Genomic DNA, 25,213 nt, shown 5'->3' with positions numbered 1-25,213 from the left:
CCATAATATTGTTTCTCCAATGAAAAAAGTTGTTTTGTCTTAATCAGGAGAGAAATATTCACATATTCATAAAAAGTGGCTCATATTCTGCAAAACATTCTCTTATGCTCTTTTGAGAAAAAAAAAATAAAACATGGGTTTGGAATGACATGAGCGAGAAATTGGTTTCTGTCACAGATGAATCACACAAATGTGATTCTGTAAGTTGTAATAATGAGTTCATTATTATGAATTTATGAGAAAACTTATAATAATGCCTCAATATGTCATTATTATGACTTACAGAATTGCAGCTAACATGGAGGAAGCTGTCATCCATATATTGAGAATGAGAAAATAATGACTAAACTATTCCTTTAAAATTCAAAAAGGGAATTGTGAGTGTCTTCTCAATCCACAGAGAATAAGATGGATCAGATCTTAGATCACTCATGGTTTATGCATGTACAGCGGGGCAAGAGGTGTCACCTTGAACAACTTCATATCAAGGTTTAAATTAACCTTACACAATAATGGCAATTAAAGCAGTTGCGTATAGACACAGAAATCTTTTTTTTATACTGTACAGGGTATATCATTCTAAATGGGTGTCAAACTCAATTCCTAGAGGGCCAGAGCCCTGCAGAGTTTAAATTCAATCCTAATTAAACACAACTGATCCAACTAATCAAGTCCTTCAGGCTTATTTGAAAACTATATGGTAGGTGTGTTGGAGCAGGGTTGGAACAAAACTCTGCAGGGCTGCAGGAATTGAGTTTGACACCCCTGCTCTAAATGGTGATCGATTTAGCCATCAGCAGCCAATCAATAAGAAATCAGTCACTCACCAAGTCATGCTGACATATATGACAGATTTATAGTGCTTTATTGCATGTCAGGGACGTGCTTTCCTGTTAGGGAAATGTTTTTTTATGATAAGTTAATGATGAGAAGGGTATAATGGCAGTAATTATTGAGGCTATAATTGGCGTTACCTTCTGGATGACAGTTAGAGCCCCTTTCCGCCTCCCCCATGTGAAGAACGATGCCACATGTTCAAGGTTCGACTCTCGCTACATGTTATAGTGCGTATTGACTTCAGAAAGTATCATGAAAGACTCTGTCAAGAGTGTCGATATGGGAAAAACTCCCAATTCGTCCTTCAGCATGACCTGTGTGCTTGTTTGTGTGCTTCGAGCCTTGCCTTTCATCTCAATTTCGCGAACAGACAGTAATTTCAAAAACTGTTCTTGGTGACCAGACAGCGTGTTCAAAAAGGGTGAGTGAGAGTGGGATGGTTAATAAATGAGACCGAAAGAAGGAGAGAAAGCATGAGAAAGAGAGTTTGATGGATCAAGAGTCCTCTGTTAAAATGTAGTGACCCCACCTGCCAACTACACCATTCAGAGTGATCCATCACTGCACACATCAGCAAAACCCTCCTCTTATCGGCTACACTCTGTCTCTTTTTCTCTTTCTTTCATCACCCACTTGCAAACCTTCACTCCATCCCTTTAGCTTAGAGATAGGAGAGGTAGACACTATTACTAACTGTCGGCAGGTACTTGTTTCCCAGGAGACATGGAAGTGAACACGGAAATGGTCATCGTGTGGCTGTTAGGCCACAGGGTCATTGGCTGCAGTGTTATTCTCGTTTATCTGGATAAAGTGCCCTTCTTTTCACTTCTTTTTTTATTTCGATCTCGCTTTGTCTTCTTTTTTCGTAGGGACACCAGATTGGACAAGTCTAGCTACAAGGAATATTTGGTGTATTTGTCCATCAGTCTTCTGTCCACGTAAATAAGAATTGGAAGGATACTGTTATTGTTGGGTTAAAAGTCAACATGAAATCAAAATGAATCCTGTTTATTTTCTTAATTCATGTCCTTGCTCTTATTGGAATTTTTTTAACAAGTCTAATCAGTTTCCTAAAGTAAAAAAAAAATCAGAAATTTTAACTGCAAAATGGAAAATGCTACAGTAAAATGTTGTAACTGTAAAAACTGTAAGATACCTACCCATCTAAATCAGCAGCTCTCAATCTGTTTATCTGTTGAAGCTGTGTTTCTCCTATACTACCCTGTGCTCGGATGGGTTTGTGTAGAAAATCAGGACACAATCTCATGTGATTTGGGAAGAGCAGAATGCAACAGATCTCCCAGGATTCGGTGTAATTCTTTCCCTGGGTAGTATATTTGTCAAAAAGAAACAGGAATGTTTCCTTTAGACCACGACTTTAACTTGTTGAAGTTATCATGTGGAGACTATGCAATGTGGTTAAATTTATCTGATAAAGGAGTGCATAAAGTCTCATATCTCTTTCTCAGTAGAATACCCTCTTTTTTCTCTCTTTAATCTTAGGCAGAAGAGTATGAAGGTACACAGCCTGCCACGAGAGCTTCCAGACTACCAAACAGAGGTTACATATAATATGCATTGTTTCAGATATTCATGTATAAGATATTATAGCTTCCTAGTGAATAATGATCCACCCAATCAGATTTTCTGAGAAAATCCCAGACTCTAAGCATCCTGGATCAAGACAGCGTAACCAACCCCTCTGAGATACTGAATAAAAAGCAATGTAATGTGAGTGCTTCCCCTCATTTTTGATTCAGCGTCCATGCTGATCATACTCTGCACACCGAGTATCAGCAAAAATATATGAATATACCCACAAGGGATTAAACTCAATCTAGCTCGAAACCATATGGAGGGAATTTAAAGAAAGAATGACCCAGCCTTCTCCAGTCTCCATTACTGTCTCACTCATTGTTTAACAGTGTTATTATGGCTGGCAGGAGGGGGTGGTAATGAGGTTCCATAAGGCAGGAAAGCTTTAAATATGTATTTGGAAGTCAAATGTATGGAGGACTCATGCAGAGTGAAGATTGGATCACTCCCAAAGTAGATCTGACTCCATTTCTGTTGGCATATTATATTTTGTCATCTTAGTGGACAAGGGTGGTCTTTCATGTCTGCCTGTTGGTGCTATAAAAATGAGCCAAGCTTATTAACAAGAAAGATTGGAGTTATAGGAAATATATCAGTATTGTGTTCTAAGTAATTAGTTGACAAAGGTTAAATAAGGACTTGATAAGTTGATAATGACAGAAAGTTGGGATGAATGTTGTACTTTTGCAGTGTTGTCATGACATCATTTTTCACAATATAATTTAAGGGACTGAAAAAGTCACTTTAAAGATAAATTTGCATTAACAAAACTCATTGTTTCTGTAGGTGCATTGATTGTAAAGATACGAAAACCTGCATGTTGTGTCATCTCAGAACTCTGTTTTGAGATTTACTGTATATCTCATCTACAGAGACCTTGAAAAAATGTCCGGTATTTCAATTCTGTGCCACTAGAGCTACAGAAATTACACACAGCACCTTTAAAGAATATAACAGTTCAATTTAAAATCTACATTCTCTCAGTCTTTTGTTATGAAAAATACCTTTTCCATTTTGATTTGATTTGAATTTTAAATTAGCCCTTGGAATGAGGCTGACAAAATGACCCTTAATACACTGCAGAGGAAAATTGTAAGATGCTTGCATTTTTAAATGATGCGGAAATGAAGAGAACATTAAACCTGATTAGTCAATGATTGAGCCATTATTGTAATGAAGAAAAAAAAAAAAACATAATATGGCTGTAATTCACCTTTGTACTGCCCACTGAAAAAGCTACTGTCAAGAGTCTTTAGGGAGAAATAGAGAAGCATCGTAATGCCCTAATCACACCTCTTTGTTTTCTCTTCTCCAGGTTTTACTGCCACTTCTTGTTTATAACAATAATAATGGAGCAGCAGCTTCAGTGACATATTCTGAATTTAGAAATGACTGAGATTCAGTGATATTTCCATACTTTGTGAGTGGGATAATAATAATAATAATGATCATGATAATAATAATGCATTTTATTTATAATTTGCATTCTTACACCCACATGCTGCAAAAAAAGGGGGGGTTAGATCAAGAGAAGAAAGCAAAGCAAATTAAGTTAAAGGTATAAGCAAAATATAGTGACAACCTTGCTTTTGTGTTGAAGAAATTTAAGTGTAACATTCAAACTTTAGCTTCAAGCAGTAAGTGGCACAGCAGGCATTTTGGTCTTTTTTATGTTGGAATATTTATAAATGCATCACACAGATATGTATTTTGTTTTTGCATCATGTCTTGCTGTTTTTAAGAGAGCATATAAAGTTTAAAATACGTTTTGAAATGTTTCTTGAGATTGTTTTTGAAAGCAGGTGCTCATTCTGTGTCACCTTTCTAACCCTCTCTTTTGTCTTGAATGCTCTGAGCCAAACATGATGCTTATTAAAAATTAAGTTGAATACTGTGCTTTTATTGTTTAGTACATCTTCTGCTTCAGCCCCCTTCCTATTTCCTCCACGAACAAAAATTTTGCTAATGTGATTTGCATCCTGAACTAGATTTTCTAAATCATATGATTAGAGACTTATTTAGTAAATCAAGCATCTGGAAACTAGCTTGATAAGAGTAGTGTTGCTAATTAGCCTCTTTTTTATGGTTGCTAAACACAGTGTGTTATTTTACATGACAGCTTTTCACATTAATGTAGAATTGTGTCCTAATGTGTTAGCATATTGGTTATTGTAAAACTGCTCATCTGGTCAGAATTTAGAGTATTATTATGTTTCATAAAAGATCTGTTGTTGGAAACAGCTAAAAAGTACAGTTTAAACCATACCAAAGGTAACGCATACATCTGAAGAGACTCTTTGGAACAACAAATACATTGTCAGAGGGTTATGCACTGGGAGGCAGAGCTCCAGTTACTGTTTTTTATGTAAAAATGTAGGATTTGTGAACAATGATGTATATTACATGATGAACAAATCTTTAATATTTTCTGTAAAAACTGATTAACCTCACAAATCACCTATTCTGAAGGCACTTACAAAACTCTAATAATCATATTGCTTATATGTTGACTTAAGTGCATGTGCGCTGTCACAACATTGACACCCTTGTCATAGTCATTCCTATGTTGCTGTGATAAGACTTGACATATTCCCATAGCGGCATGACAGCGACACAGCAGCATGTGTTGGGGAGGCTGTGACACACTCTGACAGTCTGTGATTCATGCGCCCATGAGAGGCGGTGGTTCGTTTGCAGTTTACGACTAAACCTCAGCCCAGTGCCACACCTCTTCAGCCCATTTCTGCTCCTGTCTCATTTTGTTGATATACGCTGTGGGCCAAATCTGATTCTCAAGATGGACAGTGTTTCTGTGGGTTTGTTTCTGACCTTAATTCAATGCATTTTTATTTAGGTTTTCCTTACATGGTGTTTCTTATGGCATATGCTGCTTAAAAGAAGTTTATTTATTTATTTTTATTTTTTTTTTGATTAAAATTCTTATTTTTAATTTACAATTTTTAAATGCATTTTTTTATTTAAATAAAAAAGTTCCAATTAACATTTCAATAAATATAATTTAATAGAGGTAAAGCAGTTAGAGTGGTAGTAAATGTGTTATTTCTTTCTTGTATAATCTGATAAGGAACAACGTAAAGGTAAGAAAAAAACATCCAGCATTTTCCTATATTTACTGTGCACTATAATCAAGTTAAAGAGAGGGAGAGTCAGAAAGGAAAGCAAGAGGCTATAAGTGATTGAATCACAAGAGATAGATGGAAATGTTTAAAGGATGGGTTGGAGGAGAGGAGAAAGGCAGGGTGAGAGAAGAACACCACTCATTTTACTTCGAGAGAAGAATGTAATCTATCTATCCCTTGTTTACCTGAGCGATTTCAGTCTCTCGGGCCCCCTTATTTTGTTTAAGCTCGTATTGTCTTTTATTAATCTATTGCATTGGCACAGAAAGATATTGGTTTGAGATAATGATTTAATTTAGTTTAATTTCATAATAATTTTTAATTTAGTGAGTGCATGTCTGTGCCACCTCTCCATATGTAAGATGCGCAATGGACCGCATGATTTACTTCAATTGCATTTGCATTATGCATGACTCAAACACTGTTACCAGAAAATATGTATGCATACACTCTGAAGGCTTTCATGAATGTCAAAGGCCTTGTTCTTCAAGCAAGCATTCGTATTGCCCAGTGAGACGCATCACTGCAGTCAACAGATTTTGCGTTCACTCTGACTGATTACAGCACTTAAGTTATTCACAGGTGACTACAAACTCAAGAGGCCAATTTTTTACTGCAGTGTGTTGACTTGAATGTCAGAGTGTGATGTAGTGTTAATTATAACAAACTTATTATAGCTCAAGTACTGTACATGTGTTACCTCTGATTTCTGTTTAGTTCTAGTTAGAAGAGTAAATATATTGTAATTGTAAAGGTGATTTGAAATGTCTTTCCATATTGGTAGGCAATAATTCCTATTCTGTGTATCGTATACACTATGATACAAAAAATTGTGGTCTTTAATATTTTAAATGTTTTGAAATAAGTCTCTTATGCTCAGCTAGGCTGCATTTGATTAAAAATCTGTAATATTATTACAAATGTAATTAATTCTTGTGGTGGCCAAGCTTTTAGCAGTTTAGCCGTTTTCTAGCAGCCATTACTCCAGACTTCAGTGTCATGTGATCCTTCAGAATTCATTCTAATATGCTTGTAAGAAAAAGACTGCAAAGTAAGAAAATAAATATTTTCCATGACTGTATAGAATGCTTGATTCTTATTGGTCAGTTGGTGTGTTCCTTGCTAGACATTTTGTATAATTAACGTTAAACTATAAAATTGACTTGTCTCTGCCAGCAAAGACAAAGAAGTTAATTTTAACTTAAATCTATATTTCTATTTCCAATATGTCAATTTTTAAAATGTATTTGTTAAGTAGTCTAATACTAAGTAGCTTAGTATTAAACATAGGCAGTAGGTAGAAACCTGTACAAAGACCTGTCATCTTCACGACCCACTTAAATCAAGTGTGGGTGAAGAGATTGACCTTGCCATGAACTTAAATTGAAATGTTCTTACCTGCTGTCAATCAAGCTATGGTTAGTTCAGATCGAAAAAATGTTTGAGGTCTGATCTCAGATCAAAGCTCAATGACAGAGCTCTGTATCAATGGCGATGTTGCATATATTTTTCTGGTTCAGCTCACAGACACTTTAATGATGATGGTCTCTTACCTGTGAGCTCTCCCTGGGCTTTGCTTGTTTAGAGTGTGATTCAGTACAGTGGCATGCTATTGCTTAAATAATGTATTGCCAACCTACAGTATTCACTTTATTGCATTGTTTTTAGTCAAAATTCAACTGGTCTCTAAAGCATCAGTAAGGATATGCATCCAGATAAAAATACTAAAGACTTCATCTTCAAAATTTTTCAAAAAGAAGGAAATGAAAAGGGATTTTTTTATATTATTATTCTTCTTCTTTTGCAAACATGAAGCAAAGCAGGTGTTAGTATCTGGCCGTATAAGGTAAAGTAACACTTCAATTCCCAGTTTCAATTAAAAACAAGGTTTTGACTTTTTATTTTGCAATGTTATAACTATCCTATAATGTGTGTGTGTAAATTGTTAAAACCTGAGCTGCTTGTTTTTTCAGTACCATATGTGGAAACTTAACCAGAATTCTAAGCATAAAACAGAAGTGAAACAGATGTTCCTGAAGTGTAATTCACTAATTAGGCACTATGTAAAAAACATACTGTAAATTAATATTTTAACACTTTTCTTCAGTTTGCTCTGAGATGTTTTGGTTTGGAGTAAACTTAAAATCAACAATAAACTTAATATCAAAACTTCCATTTAAATGACATACATTTTTTATTTTTACATTGACCTGGTTGCAGTCATTCAAATCAGCATCATTATGCCAGAGGAAATATATTCCATGAAAAGAAATAGTTCTAAGGCAGGGGTCTTCAATGTTTTGATGGTGATAGAGACATGGAGCAGGGTTCTGCTGATACAAAATATCTCAAGCAAAGCTACACATAAAGCCTATAGCCTTCAATATTATTAATAGAAACTAACCATATTATGATTAAGAATAAACTATTTTATGTTACATGTATATTATATGTATATTACTTGTTAAAATGCATGCCACAAGTCTGTGATTGGCTACATTTCTCATTCTCCAGAGCTGAAAAAGGCAATAGAGCATTTTCTAAATTTGTCTTACCTAAAATATAATTGCAGTATCAACTGAGGGTACACTTGCTTTTGTTTAAGGGTGATTATATTTAGACTAAGGGATTTTTTTTATTTTTTATTATTAATAAAAAAATTACTTGTGATCAATCATTATTTGGCAGATCTCCTGCAGTACCGCTGCGGACCCCCTGTTGCAGACTGCTGATTGAAGTCCCTTGTTCTAAAGAGCTACACGCATAGTGCTAATACAGGTGTGAATCAAAAGAAAGTATCAAGCCCCATCACCACTGAAATCCATCTGTCTTCATAAATGGACAGAAATAATGAAATATTAGACAGTCAAACAAAAGTGCAATTTTGTTACGCTTGATAGAGGCTGTCAGGGTGGATGTGAATGTAATATTCACAGAGTTGGTGTCAAGAGGAATCTTGAGTTTTACATTAAAAATGCTCTTATAGGTTGCAGTGCTTGTGCTAAATAGTCATTTCAGTGAACTGTAAAGAGTTAGCTCTGGCTTTGTCCGAAACAAAATAGTCATATTTAATACATTTTCAAGTATTTGATTGCTATAATTTTCTGCCATTTAAAAGGCAATTTTTCACATGTGGGGTTATTTTTGCCTTTATTATGCTTTCCAAAAATTTCAATAATCTTTTTTTTATAAATAATTTTTTAATTTAATTTAATTTATTTTTTTTATGAAAAATAGTTTGCAAACCTTTAAAGGAGACAAAATCAAATGCTTTTTTAAAGACCTTGTAAAACCCTAGTTGTTCAAATGTATTCCCATGAGCTCTAGTGCTATTAAAATTGTAAGGCCTTTAAAATGGGTCGAATTTGGGAATATTGCTTTCCACAAGAGAAAACCATAAGATATTTTGACTTTTATAATTTCCTTGTTTTTAATTTCTTGTATTAAATTTTGAAATGTAGATTTTAATCTACATTTAAACTGACTGAGTATGTATGCCTCCTGAACAATGTTAGGTAGATTGTTTGAGAGTTTGGGGTGTGAAATTGGAAAAGGATCTACCTCCCGCAGTTGATTCAGTATTATCAAATGGTCAGAATTTTTAGATCGCAGCAGACATGTAGGACTATAATATGATAAGAGCTCTCTCAAGTACTGAGGAGTTAAACAAGGCTTTATAAGTAATAAGCAAGATTTCAAAATGTATATGATGTTTAATAGGGAGCCAGTGCAGTGTTTACAGAACCGGGCTAATGTTGTCATAACTCCTGGTTCTAGTAAGAACTCTAGCTGCTGCATTTTGGACCAGCTGGAGTTTGTTTATTAAGCATGCAGAGCAACCACCCAATAAAACATTATGATAATCTAACAATGAGGTCATGAATACATGAATTAACATTTGTGCATTTGACATTGAGAGCATAGGAGTTGAGATCCAGTAGCACTAACAGAGCGATACAACTATGATTGGATGATTTGTAACTCTGATGTGAGCAGTCTCAGTACTATGATACGGTCTAAATCTTGACTGGAAATCCTCACAAATACCATTTTTCTCTAAGAAGCAACATAGTTGTGAGAAAACTGCCTTTTCTAGTATCTTTTACAAAAAAGGGAGATTTGAGATAGGTATGTAATTAAGAAATTTTCTACTGTGGGCTCAAGTTTTTTTATTTATTTATTTATTTTTTATGAGGGGCTTAATAACAAGCAGTTTTAAAAAAAGTTTTTAGGACATATTCTAATGGCAATGATGAATTAATAATATCCAGGAAAGGATCTATGACGTCTGGGGTCTTACATGTTGCTAGTTTAGATGATTTAACAAGTTTATACAATTCTTCCTCTCCTATTACAATGAATGAGTGGAACTATAGTGCACACGATACTGATGAGATACTGTAGCTGACGGCTGCACGGTTATAATTTTATCTTTAATAGCATTGATCTTGGAAATAAAGAAGTTAATAAAATCATTACTGCTGTGCTGTGCCTATTGATGCTTTATTTTTCATTATTGTAGCCCTTGTACTGAATAAATACCTGGGATTGTGCTTGTTTTCTTCTAAAAGAGATGAAAAGTCAGCAGATCTAGCAGTTTTTAAGGCTGTTCTGTAGGAGGAATTACTTTCCCTTCATGCAATATCAAACACCTCTGTTTTTTTTTTCTTCCAGCTGCGCTCTATTTTTCTGGATTGTTCTCAACAGTCCTTTTCATTGTTCTTTCTTGCTTCTCATTTAGTCTGTAAATGTTCTTGTGGTTATGTGGTAAGTCTTGCTTATGGTATTCTGGTCTCTGCACTCTTTTATTTATAATCTTTTTTAATGCAATTTACAGTCCTACATCAGCTGAAAAGGTGTCATTGAGATGAATTTAGAACCTCTTCAGGTATTGTAGACCTCCCTGGGAAAACCTCTGAAGGTAAATATTCAAATCAAGCAACAGATTGAGTAATTTCACTGGGGATGTTTCTGAGCTGCTGCTGTGTGGTTTACACAAATGAAGTGTTGTATATGCCATTGTTTGAGGCTGGGTGTTAAGAGCTTTTCCCGTGCTTCTTAAATGGAGAGCCACATACTTCACATGTCAGACAGGGCTAGGAATGAGCTCTGATAGTGTTACTTTATACAAAATATTCCACTGATGAATGAGAATGCTGTTATTTTGCATTCAGATAAATGTTATTTGCTTTCAGGTTCCAGTAGAAATGCAAAAAGTTAAATCTTGGAAATCACAACAGCTGGAAGGGAATCAACCTCACTTGACTTCAAAGGAAGATCACCTGTTAAGAAAAAAAAGTAACCTGTGCCTTATACCATACAGGCAGAACAGAGAGGCTTCAAGAAAGATTACATGGTCCACATATTCATCCTGTAAGACAATAGAAAGTGTGTGTGTGTGTGTGTGTGTGTGTGTGTGTGTGTGTGTGTGTGTGTGTGTGTGTGTGAGTGTGAGTGTGTGTGAGTGAGTGAGTGAGGGAGGGAGGGAGTGAGGGAGTGAATGCACAAACCCCATAAGTGAGAATAATTTATATAACGGAACTTCCTGAACTTTGAGATATTCAGCAATTGAAAATGCTCTACTTCTGTTTTTCTGTTATATTTACAAGATTTTTGACAATGTATTATTTTGCCACTCCTTTTGGATTTTGTGTCATGAAAAATGAATAAGTCTTAGCATGGGGTGGACACTCTTTCCAGCACAAATAATCTGCACTTTGCAATGTTCTGCTATCCTTTCAACAAATCCACATGCAGCGAAGACAAACTAACAAGGCAATTCATTGGTCAAGTAAGCCTGCGAATTAATGCAGATTTCTTTTATTTATTTATTTATTTATTTATTCATTTTTTGAGAAATACCGGCATGTACATCAATCTAAGGGAAGACACAGGGAGAAGTTGAAAGCTTTGTAATGCTCTGGGGTGTTTAATGCATTTTAAACCTTACCTTTGAAAATAGCAAACATAGATTTGACAAGCAAGGCTCTTAGTTCAGTGCAGAAACACACAGAAGAGCTGTCAAAATGATCTGTTATCAAAAATAAGTATATATAGCACTTTATATGAGTACTTTTGTACAGAAGATGAAACCACATGCAAACCTGACATGGGTTTCCTACGTACATGTCACCTCTATTAGGTATTCAAAAAAACTTGACTTAGTCAAGCCTAAATGATCCCAATTCATCCTAAATTCATCCCTTTTTTCTAAACGAATATTATTTATCTTATTATGAAGAACCATCAATGTGTACATTTGTTAAAATACTACTACTACTACTACTACTAATAATAATAATTTAATGCCTCAATTTTTTTTATTTAAACATCTTGTCAAACAGCAGATTTCTCTCTGGTGACACATACTGGACTTCTCCAGGTGATTAGTCTGCATAATCTATGCCCCTTACTTACAATCGACTGATAGCTCACATTCAGATATGCTTCCATCCAATCAACAATGAATGTGTTTGATTAGGGTTAGAGCTAAACTCTGCAGTAAAGTGGATCTCACGAGCCAGATTTAAGGATCACTGCTCTAATGTATACTACAGTTAATTTATCTGAATTGAATATTTTTTTTTAATAGCTTTCAGCAAACACTTATATTTTTAGCAGACAAAAATGGTTTGCTGATGTAAATACATCATATATGTAGGTGCTTAAATGCTAAATAGACACTAACCTGCAACACATTTTCCTCTCCTTTTCTTCTATTGCTCCTCTTGGATAACTTTCAGTTAAAGGCCTTTAAATGTCCAGTTACTATTTCTGACTCATTATTGGATTTAGTCTGTCATAACATTCCCTATCTCTGAGCTGGTCCCTCTTCCTCAGAGTGGGAGAGAGGGAGGATTGAATCATTGCTTAAATGTTTCTATAGTGTCTTCAGCATAATTGCTTTGTGTTTACAAGGACACAACGGTCAGAGATAACCCACCAAGGCCTGTGTATGCGTGTAAGCGCGTCACTGCCTCAATATAATGGATTTGGCCTTTCCTTCTGTCTTACCTTGTACTTTCATGTATACAACTTCACATGTATTAGAGGACAACAGACAAAGAGGATTTTATCAGCACAGCTCCAGAAACCTTTCTAATCTTAACCTGTGTCCATATCTTTATTTCAGTTCGGGGCTTTACGATTTTGTATCCTCTCTAGTGTATCTTCAACATCTGCAGTACCGAGTTTGCACTGTTTGCCTCTGCTTTAGGTGACTCATTTGATTCCTACTGCTTTATTCATAAAGGATTAATTTCAGGGCTGGTGTACATTTTTATTGCAATCTTTACTAAGGACATTGGTGGTGGCACAGCGGTCTGGTTAGTGCTTTTTAATGAAGTCAAAAGAGCTGGAGCAGAAAAGCAAATGAATAGCGGTTATAGACTCAATGTCAACTCCAGACATATAATGCTAGCTCAAACTGCACGGCAAAAAATAGAATCAATATGAAGCTCTATCTATAAATGAATAATGCATCCTGCCTTAGTGTATTAAATGAATACAAGTTTATAAAGAGGAGCGTGCATACAGTATGTTTTATTTTAACCAAGACCAGATATTATTTTTACTTTCATGTTGAGATCAACTTCACTTTCCTAGTTTATTATTATTTTAAATTAAATAAATTATAAAAAATATGATTGGCTTTTTAAATTCAAAGGCAGGACTTCCATTTCTTCATCTGCTGTTGAGAGTATTTGCACATTATGATTTTTCCAATCATTACGTTCTTATTTTCATTTTGAATTATTATTTTTTTTCTATACTGTGTCTCATATCAAAATTGAAAAGTAAGTTTTCATAAACCAGATACAGTAATTTGCACTCTTTTTTAATTTATGTTAATTTGATGTTAATTTAGAGTTTAGGGATGCATTGTAGTTTTCAAAACTGCTTTTATATAAATTCCCATATCTATTTTATACATGTTTAACATTAAAAATGTTCTAGATGGAAGTAGAATGTGTTACTCCCTGGTCTCTGCTATAAATGCGTTTTCATTTTCTCAGGTGATTTCAAACTGCTTATTTTATCCCTTCTTTTTTGTGATGCTTAAATGACTTATTGTAAATCATGAGTTTGGCGTAGTACTGACTCTGTCTAAGACGGCATAATTAGACACAGGTGGGATGGTGTGGGAGTAGTGGGATGAGACAAATATAGTTTGAATATAGCCTGCACTGGATACATGAAATCAGCAACTCACAATGGAAGAAAGCAATCAAAAAAGAAGAAGAAGAAGAGAAGAAGAAGAAGAAGAAAAAAATGCAGTTGGAAAGACAAACAATATTTAATAAATGACAAGCATAGTGTTTTTTGTATCTTCATTGTCTTTGTCTATCTTTCACTCTCTCTTTTTCTCTCTCTCTTTTAAATTATGAGGCGCTCAGATGATCGATGTGGACGAGGGGAGTTGTGATTGTTTGTGTTGAGATGTCACAGCATGGTGACACTGATGTCTTTTTCTCTAGCCGTGGGCCAGCGTTAACGAGACATGTCCCACAATTCAATTCAATTCAATTCAAAAGACATTTCCCTACCTATCAATTCTCACCCTCTGGTGTTTATATTTGGCTTTAGCATATGATTTATAGCAATCAAAATATCATAAAAAGACAAATGTCAATGATGGTGGTTGTTTTATATGCTAAAATTAATTATGTTGTGGCGAGAAAGGGAATGATTTCTTGAGGGAATTTTAACAGTGAAATATTATTTCCAAAGTGGACAAGACCAATTGTAGATTATCTGACATTCATATACATTAGATTAATTTAAGTAATAGGCAGTGATTAAATTAGCGGGTTAATATACTGTATGTTACTAAAGGTAAACCTTTTTTATCACGTTTTATTACATTAACATTTTATTGCATTATATTACCAGTTTCTTTTTGGATTTCTTCAAAGTGTGAAATGGAGCTGATAATTTAGCTGGGCAACTGCCACTGAAAGGAAAGGGAATGCTAATAGATGGTTTTCTTCAGGTGCTGAAGACCTTATTCTTAGAAAAGTTTAAATGAGACCACCACAGTGTTTATTGGTTAGTTATGCTTTTCTTGACTTCACTGTTTAAGTGTCTTTTCTTTTTGGTTTTTCTTTGTTTTTGTGGTATGTGACTGATGAAAGCAAAGCAATAGTGCTCACAGCGCTGGAGAAGCAGGTTATTGAGTCCACCTCAGTTTGGTGCAGATATATCCATCCCTCTAATAGGTCTTATTCAGGGTTCGGTCCTGAGGGAGACAAACAGGGAAACAAGCCTAGTCCAAGGCCTCCAGTCATCTTCATGTTCTCGGTCCTCTCTCTTCCTCAGCTCTCTGTGGACCTCTCTGAATCCTGGTGGAGGAGTTTATATGAGCGGCCAATTTAACTCCGGTTCACATTCTAAAATGTTTTTCCCCGGTCATGAAGGAATGGAACAAATGAAGGGAATGAAGAAAGAAAACAAGACAGACCAGAGTAAGAAAATGAAAGAGGAAGAGGAAGTAAAATTGTGTAAAACAGTGTGCTTCCTTTAACCATGTTTTGGCCAAAATCTAAGGCACTGTCTCATGTATCCTCCGCAGATAAAACAGTTCCAAATTGCACTGTGAACATTATGATTCAAGATGTTGCTTGAGTCAAAGTTACTGATAGAAAGCATGCCGTATAATCAAAAATATGCTCTTTTACACAATATTTTTTTGTGGGATAGTTATTTCTGGGCTTATTAATATATCATTAATCACATTTATTTACATGGATGATTTCCTCTGTATCCACCCCAGTTTAAAGATTGATTTTGAATAATTGGGAAACAATATTTGGTAAGCTAACACAAATCTTCATTGAATTTGTCCTCTCATAGTTTGAAAACTTGAATTGTATTTTGCAAAATGAACTCAATCTAATCTGAAATTTTGGAGATTCCAGGAAACTGGCCACATTAGTACACAATCAAGCCCTGTTTCTGTGACATCACTTTTTACCGCTCAAATGTAAAAACCTCGTAAAACAAGGTTTAAAAACTTACATTTGTCATTTTGAAAGACTGCATACTTCAGGACCCCTTCCCCCCATCTCTAACTAACCTTGCTCCCTGTCTCTCAGCCTCAGAGGAGAGCAAGAACATGATCTCCTTCAGTGCTTAATTGGAATATGGTGGACATTGTGTGCTCATCAGAAAGGGGGAAAAAGGAGGACAGCTAGTCTGCAGCGAACACTTTAAGTGTGTCAATCTGAGTAATTTTAGATATTTCCTCTCAATGAAATGATTAAAAGAGCAGAAGGACAAGTGTTTTCTGCACACTCGAATAGCTGTACAGAAGGCCTGAGGGAATACAGAGGTCTGGGTTCACGGTGAACTTTTTCTTTCTCATTTTTGCAGAGTCCTCTAAATCTGTGGCTCTCGGTTGGTTTTGCTTCAGATTTTAACATCAAGGTGACAGTGCATTTTAATGAATTAAATAGAATTTTGGATTGTTTATGTTTTTGATTTGTTGATGGTGACATCTGGCTGGTTCAATTTCTGGCTAGCTTCTAAGTTTCAGGTAAATTGCACCAAAAAATAAGTCATGTTTGGATGCACAGCCCTTGACATCAATAACATGACATATATGTAGCATTTTCTTTTAAGCCTATGTTAATTAGCTAATCTATGGTTATTTGCATTTTAAAACTATTTAAAAAAAATATTTAGCACAATAATACAAATAGTCATTTATTCACCCTTAAACCTGATTTGTTTGCTCTATAGTCAGTGTTTCTGGAGCTTTGCTAATTTCCCTCTGCCATAGCATCAAATCTCATTAATTGTTTTTGCAGATCTAACATGCATTTCACCACATTTCTAAAAAAAAAAAAAAAAAAAGAAAAAAAAGCAAAACAACAGAAAGAAGAAAATAATACCTCTTGAACATCATGAGAAAATTTTCTTTTTTACATGAACAGTCCTTTTAATTTTATAAATGGTTTAATGATTACTTTTTTTTAATGGGGGGGGGGGGCATATATTTCTATAATTCATAAGTTATAATTTAACTAATTAGGTTTTACTGTGTGTCTTTGAAGGCAGTAATGTAACCCTTATCTTATTCAGTCATTTGTTCAGGTCTTTGAACAAGAGTATCAGATAAAGATGAATCAATTCACTCATAAGTTCAGTTTTTATCAGTATAGTATTTAAATATAAATAGAAATATTTATATGAGCCTCATTGACAGTTATACAATATATGCCCTCGATCTATTTCAGTTGAGATGTTCACATCAGTTCAGGTTTTATGTGCTGCTTTTAAAAGGTTTATGAGGATTGCTTTGCATCTTTCTGTTGTTTGACAAGTTTGAATTAAGTCCTATGTGATCAATGACACACAGCATGAATATTCATATCCATCTGAATACCTGAGGAAATAATTAAAGCCTGTTTTGTTTCTTTCTATAGCAACAGAATCAGTTCAGTGCAAATTTGGAGTTTCGATGCAAACTCTCTTGCTAATGCAACAGGGTGTTAATTTTACACAGACCTACTGTAAATTATCAATCTAAATTCAAAAGGAGTAATGCACAGAGATTTGAGAGTAGGAGAAGGGGGGAAAGTATTGAAAACTTCAGACAAGGAAAACTTTCTTTTGTTCTTGGAATTTGGTTTTAAGCTGATAGAATGCAGACCAAATTTAAATCATTCAAATCTTCATATTTAACTACTTTAGTGCTAACCTCCCAAATGCACATAAAAGGCAAGCAAATGCAAATGTAGTTTTTCTTTAATTAGAGCACAAGGCCTGAGGCACATGGCCTATCACAAGGCACAGAATGAATTATCAAAGGTTTACATTACCTGGGGACAGGACCCTAATTGCAGTACGTCCAAACACCTTGGTTAGAACACATCCTAGAGGAAAGACAGAAGAAAAAAAAGCGATATAACAACATTCAAAGGAATAGCCTTTGACCAGTGCTTTCAGACTAACTCAGAGTCCAAGATTTGTGTCAGTAAATAGGGGAGGAAAAACAAGAACTGAAAACAAGAAAACATCCCGACCTCTACAGACATATTTAGAGTGGTGAAAAATCAAAGAAACTGTTTCAAATCATTCATTAGTCTGACGTCTCAGCTGTTAGATGTCATCTTCTCCAAAACCAGTCAACTGAATCTATAAAAACGAATGTGACTGTAATAAACAATGCATGATGTATAGATAAGAACAGAGGCCACTCCAAGAAACTAAAAGAACATGATTATTCTCTAAAGTTTTTCTGATGGCAGTATATGATGATATATGATGTTAAAGTATGGTAAGATGGTTAGGTTTTAAAATCGCAATGTTTTAAAACTCCAGGAATTTGCCACCTGTCTCTGTACAAACAAAAGTGGATTGAAAGGAATTTATAACACTATTATAAATAAAATTTACCAAAGATCATTTCTGCACATTGCTTTTAGGGAAAGCAGCAGACTCAAGAAAAAAATGGCTGTTTTAGATTTTCTCCTCTAGTGGTAATTTAATGTGTGTCATACAGTATGACTCAAGCAGTTATCATATCATGTGCTATAAAGATGATATGTTAAGTCGATTAGAATCGATCACCTCCTGGCTTTTCTTATTTTATTTATTTATTTATTATTTTCTCAATGGTAGACCTCGGCAACACTCACTCTTGTGCTTTCACTCTATTTAGGCCCTTTACGGATTTTCCCCACATCTGTGGGAAGAAGCCGACATTTATCTCGATGGGGTGCATGCATTAAGGAGAGCTAAACAGTTATGACATGCCTGTGTCACTGACTTTCAAACCACTTTCTGGGGTCACACTGTGTGTATAAAGTGATTTTTCTTTCTCTTACTAGTCCAGACGCATCTTTGCAATTGCATGTGCATATTTTATATGGGCTGACGGAAGACATTAACAAATGTGCTCCCCCATGCCAATTACTGTAACAGCATGTGGCCCACCACAATGAACTCCTGGTGATAATGAGTGAAAGAATGAGACAAGACTCAAAGAGTTGAAAGTTAAAACAAAAGATAGATTGTAGTAGCAGCATGAGTGCTTTCAAAATATAACTTTTAATAAAACAAACCAAATTTCTACTGCAAATCTTTGGATGCATATCAGGGACAGGTGAATTTGGTTCCAATTTGTGTTGTCTTGGAAGATGTGTTTTCTTTATTTTAATAACTGACTTTCATTTTTTTAATGTATTTTACATATTTTAAAATACATTTTGGTTTTTCCCTACAGACCCCCAAAACACTGCTTTACCTCTGCAGACCCTAGTTTTGAGAACCCTGGTCCAGGGAATGATTCTGCATAGTCTAGGTGAACATGCTGCATCTTTCAGGGTTCGTCACTGAGGGAAGTGTAATGATTTGGAATTAAATGTATTATTTTTAATATTGATTTATTTATTTATTATTATTTATTTTCTTTGTGCAGGTATAGTGACTAAATGGAGACCAGATGTGTGAATCAAACAAAAGTGGACTGGAGTATACAGGAAACGGATTGTCAAACTACTTGTAAAAGTTTATTATTTTTGTTATTATTATTATTATTATTAATTGCATTTAGCATTATTATTTTATTTACATTTTGGTCATGTTTTCTCCCTTTTTTTCCAAACCGCAACAAACGCCAGTCTCCCTTTTTTGCAGAATGCGATATATCCTCTCAACCACTCACAGCGCACCATTCCACACACTCTAGAGAGTAATGGCGGCACACTAAATACACCCGGCATCCTAGTTTTCCTCATCTACTTTGTACTTTGTGATCAACAAACAAGGGCTGCACGATAAATCTCTTGATTGACATGCTCATTTGCCCATTGAATTCATTTTGGAAGCGATGACTGATGAATGTATTTTTAGTCCAGTGCCTGTATATAAGATTAGTATTGACCAAGTTCAGAGCCTGTCATACAGTATGTGGATCAACTTACTACAGTATGTTGTGTATTTTCATCAGTTTCACTATGAAAAATAACTTTCATATTGATTCAATGGATTTATTGCATTTTGGGAAAAAAATAATAAAATGTTATAATGAATCTTTGAAAATCAAAATCTGGATTTTTTTTTATGTTGTTGGGACGATACCTAACGATTCTATGTGAAAGTTTGAAACAGAAAATAATGTTTTTCATCTTGCCAATTTCATGGTAAAGAAAACAAATTTTTTTCTCAAATTAATAAAAATGGATTTATTGCGTTTTTGAACAAAACTCTTCATAAATATATATAATTATTATTATTTTTTTTTTTACTTTTTTTTTATCAAATAGGCTAGAATGCCATTCCGGTCCCATTTGACCCCTGAAGATAAATCACAAAACCATAGCAACACTAGATGGCCCATAATAAAGTGAGTGCCTGCTCTTGATGTTTGCTTTTATCTGTTTTTTAGAGGACAGCTAATGGACCATACAAATATTCAGTCTCATTCCCCCCTCTGTAGACACTGCCTATTAAAAGGACAACTGTGACTTTTGTCGCTTGTCCTGAGGGAAAGAGGCCATGATGTCGCTTTTATAGAGCTCTGAAATATTTAAAGCATCATCATGTCTATTGCGCAAAGCCTGTTAAACATTTAACCCCATCAAGCAAGGTCAAACACACAAGCACACACATGCGCACAGATTAATCAGGACACAGCAGGACAAATTACATATTAACAAGGGCTTTAGGTCTATTGTGTTGATGCTTTTTTCTTGGTGAATGCTATTAGAGGAGCTAGCAGTGTGTGTGAGAATGTGTGACAGGATGGGAAAAGCCTTCACTGTGAAGTGCAGCAGTGAGGTGGTGTTGGTCTTTTTCTTTTAGTCGGCTCTCCCAGATGTACTGTAATCTCAATTCGGAGTCCCATCTAGGCCCTCTAGTCTACAGCACTATGAATATCATGCCCTTAATTCATTGCTGTAGGGAGTCATGTTTAATCAGCACAATTATTGGATTCGAACCATCTATTCCAGTCTTGTTACAAGAAAGGCTGATACTTTTTGATATTGCGCCACTGAAATATGGTGTTAATCTTCTGAAATGGCTGACAAAAATGACACTATGAGTTTTCAGATCTCTGTCCTGTGTTGGTTGAATCGAGCTGTTAAAGATTTTTGACAGCTATCACAGTCCAGTCCTCTAAGTGATTGCAGGATTTCCATTGGGAAAAGAAGTCCAGCCAGTTTAGAAGAGAGGATCAGCTGCACTCTTATAATTAAATGCCAAATTTATATTTGGTCAAAATAATTATAAATGAAAATGTGACCAGGTCGAAATCAAATCTGAACATACTAAATTATCACTGGAAAGAAAATCCTCAGAGATTATGGTTCATGCAGGGACATCTGCCATTACGCTTATAGAGTTTCATATTGGAGATACTTATGTATGTTTTTCTTTATGTTAGTCATTGAATTAAAGACTACAGTACTATTAAAGGTAACAAATTTCAATGAACATTTACACATCGTTATATATATAGGTCAGTTACTATGTTTTCAGTTATTTAGGCTTTTACATATGGTCCACCTATTCTTGAATTTTCAATTATAACCTTTAGTAATAAAAACAACCAAAAGATGTGTGATAACAAGCTTTAATTACCATTATTTATATAAATATATTTAATGTCATTGCAGTTTAGTTAATTATATACACAGTAAAATACAAAGTTACCTCAAACTGTAATAGTCTTTCAATAACTACCATATTAAGAAAACATGTATTATTATTTATTTTTAATAAGACACCACAAATCTAAGAGCAAATGGTTTATCTTTCTTAGGCCTATCGCTTGTAGTGGGTTTCTCTCAGTAGCGTGCAGGAAGTGAGATGGAAGACTTGGATTGGATAACATGGAGTCCATGGATTGCAGAACTCTATGAGTCTGTTCCACTCAAACGTGATTCCACACCGGCTTTATTCTGTACGACACACTCATCTAGACGGTTCGATTTATTTGAAACTTTTATTTATTTATTTTAATTAATTAATTACTTTATTTATTTGCGGTGAAGACAAAATAGGCTATACAGACTGGCTAATTATGATATGAAATGAAAATCACTCGATATCAATTACTTGTTTATAGACTTATTTGCAACATTAGCTACTATCGCTCATGTGATAGCCTATTGCTTAAACACCCATTCTTCCACACGTTTGGCTTATTTGAAACATTTTTCAAATGTGGAGACAAAACATAGCCTACATACTGGCGAATTAGTGTCTGAAATGTAAATTACTCTACACCAATTACTTGTTTATATGTACGACAGCACTCTTGCTGAATTAAACCGCCGTTTCGCACGAGAGATGCCACTGCCTCTGCTCCGGTGTGTGCACAGCGTTGCTCTTATCCCAGTGGCCCCCAGGAGCCCGCCACGATCTGTGATGACAACCAGCTGTTCATATGTCATCTCGAGTTTAGCCGACATCAGACATGTATGCTCATGTATCATCTCTTACTCAAGCACATCTGGTCACTTCGCAGCGCATCCGAGCAGCAGGGTGAAGGACAGCCGCTGCGCTCCCTCCGCCCTCAATCACCCTCCGCTATTGGCCAGCGCACACCGGCTTCATTATTCCAGTCTCTCGGATGCGAGAGACACTCACTCAGCGCGCGGATAAGAGTGATACACACACAACTTTGGGTTTATCGCTACGGAAGGGACCTGTTACTGAAGCCACGGGAACGCACGGCACATGCATGAGAGCGGCACACGCGAGCGGTTCCCCGGTTTAGTTGGGGACGCAGGACAGAAGCGCAGCGACGATGGGACGCTTTGGGAAAAAAGGACGATACTCCTGCTTTGGCTTCCTCGCGGTCCTGGTTCTCCTGCTGCCCTATGCGATGGCAAGAGGTAAGAGAGCTTAACTGTTTACGAAAAAAACAATAACGATATACTCTACCCCCACATTTAGCTGTCTTGAAGAGTTCGTGGACTCTGAATCTTCGTTGTATGAATGAATGCAATAAGCGATGCTCAGAAATGATAATTTAGCTATTAGTTTTTTTTTCATTGCAAGGCACGACTGTTCCAGTATCAATAAGGCTTTCGATGAAACGTGTATTAGATGGTAATTCTCGTAAAACTACCTTCTCGCATGTAAAAGTAATCAATCCCGTCACTGTCCCAAACGCTTGAATAGGCAGAAGCGACTGTAAACAGAAGCGAGTGCCATTGCACAAAAAACATTTGCGCGCGACGCATTCTGTAAATGTCTGCAAAAACATGAAATTATATCAACAGTCTCTACTGGATACCTTGTCATCAATTCAGTTTGCATGAAGCTTGTGTTTATTGGAGTGAGAATGCCAAGCGTGCATACCATTAGATGCGCAGCGCAACAGGCATGAAAGGCGTCTTTCCATCTCATTCTGCACGCTTGTTCTTCCGCCGTCGTGCTCTTTATTGAAAATCGCTTTACACTTTAAATTACAATCTACATGTTTTTAAAAATAAATATTATTGCTTAAATTACAAGCAGCTTCATAAAGTAGGCAATACTTGTGAATTAAGTGCGTTCTTACGCGGTAGTTTAAATGGACTTTTACTGTAAAGTATTAGGTTTCGAAGTAAAAGGTCACTTTACGATATAAGCATTATATTTTATTGCAATAGTATTTATTTATTTATTTTGTGATTGGTTATCATGGGAGTTTTTTACATTTTATGTCGTTTAATTCATTGTTATTGCATTATTTTAGTGTCATGTGTTGCTTTATGAGTAACACGGTGTGGTTCATGGAAATTTATTCATCATGCTTCTTATTTCAGCTCTTGTATTATTTTGTATTAATTTTATGGTTGACAGAACATTTTAAGTTACAAAGCAGATTTGAGTTGTTGAAGTTTGGTATACTATCACTAAAGACACACACACAGTTACAGACTGTAAAATATATAATAAAAATGAGATTCTGGCAACAGCTGCCATTTTTTCCCATGCTTTATATTTAACAGGATTGTTTTTAAGAACAATAAACAATGTAATGGAAAGTGTGTCTGAAAATCAACTGTTGGTGTCCTATCCATAGATTTCCTTTTTAAATGATAAATGCTGCTCGGTGCTTTTATCCACATGTGAGCGTTGCATGTGTTCTGAAGCGAAAACAGAAGCAAGGCAGCAATTATCTTATGTTAAGATTCATTGATGCTAAAGAGGTGGACAGGGCACAGACTCTAAATACAATAACTATCATTAAGATGTTCAACCAAGATAGATTAATTGGATGTTTATAAACAAGTGTCCAATTAGCATTTTGTTAATTGCCAATGTTTATTTGCCCTTCCGTCTATCATATTCCTACCACGTGTGGTGTCTGCAATTTAAAGCAAAGTATTTAAAAAGAAACCTGATGCTGTGGAGGGGGCAATTTGAGGTTGATGGTCTTGTTATCAGTCAGGAGTGCTGTTATTACCTGAGGCATCCTTAAGGGCCACTTTTTAGATCTGTTTTGTGTATCTGTTCATAGAGGCTGGCTAAGAGATAGTCTTAGCTGTTTTCTCTTGGGGTTTATTTCTATGAAATTATGATTCTGTAGCTTGTGTGTGATAAGATAAGGGGCATTTAAAGTGTTAAACCCTAAAGTTCAGTCTTAATTATGAATCTGCATCAAATATGAATTGATTGACACAGAATGCTCTTCTTCACTGTGTGTTAAAAAGTCCTCTTATGTTGCTGCGTGACATCTGGCCTCCTGATTCTATCATCACTTATGATAAACTATTTGCAAGTCTATTAGCAAAATAACCCTCAGGATTTGATCCTCCTTCTTTCCTTAAACTATGGAAATCAGCTCAAACCAGCCGAACATTCATAATTAATGAGTTCTTCTTACCAGCATTAAGAGGGTATTGCATAAGATATATCCATTCGCTTTGTTGGTTCATTGGGAGTTTTCATTAATATGCAAATGAAACCATGTCATTAAAATATCCAATCATCTGTCATGTTCACTTACACCGCTCCAAGCGTTGACATCATCTATTGTTTCACATCCATGCTCCTAAATGCTCTGCACCTGTCAGAAAGAAGCTGTTATTGAAAACCATAAACAAACCCAAACTATTACAGCGTTTGCCACATTGCCTGTGGTCAGAGCGTTAAATGACATTTTCCTTTAATGTGTTGTAGGTTTTTTTTTCATAAAGTTGATGTGAGACACAGAACGGAAATGTAGCCCGGGGCAGTAGTAGATGGAGATGTAACTGTGCCCGATTCAGTGATGGAGGTGCACATGATAATGAGTTTGAGTAGCTTTTGAAGTCTCCAGAGAGGTTCTCTGATGGCATGAGTTATGAATAAAGGCAGTGCCTTCCATCTGAACATAAGCAATGTTTAATTTATCGTTCGGTATCATTAGAGCAACTCTCACAGTATGCTTTTTGACATCTACGCACATATGAAGGAAAACGGTGTTGTGAATCTGCAACGTGAGACTTTTTTTGTGTGTGTTTGTGCATCAACCACACCACTCAATATGCTGTAAGTATGTCCATTAATAGAATATTACTCACAGGATGTCTGTTAACATTGGTGCATTGTGGTATCCACAAGTATCTCGTACTGTAAGCACAAGGCATACATTTCCCAGAATGCATCAGTGATGTCCCTAGAGAAATGTTTGGAGCCTGTCCATGTTGTGAAAA

At 35.5% G+C, this 25,213-nt stretch overlaps 1 protein-coding gene across 1 annotated transcript in view; it reads left to right on the top strand.

The window, feature by feature from the left end:
• The first annotated feature begins 21,893 nt into the window (after positions 1 to 21,893).
• The window catches only part of LOC132130400 (netrin receptor UNC5D-like), a 205,570-nt gene continuing 202,250 nt past the window's right edge, over positions 21,894 to 25,213 (top strand). Inside the window, exon 1 of the mRNA XM_059542106.1 lies at positions 21,894 to 22,420. Within this exon, the coding sequence (XP_059398089.1) occupies positions 22,333 to 22,420 (88 nt within the window). The 5' untranslated portion in view covers positions 21,894 to 22,332. The remainder of the gene's footprint in view (positions 22,421 to 25,213) is intronic.

Source organism: Carassius carassius, chromosome 47 (assembly GCF_963082965.1).
Source record: "Carassius carassius chromosome 47, fCarCar2.1, whole genome shotgun sequence".
NCBI lineage: Eukaryota > Metazoa > Chordata > Actinopteri > Cypriniformes > Cyprinidae > Carassius > Carassius carassius.
The sequence above is the reverse complement of the archived record's forward strand: the minus strand, read 5'-3'. Positions and strand labels throughout refer to the sequence as shown.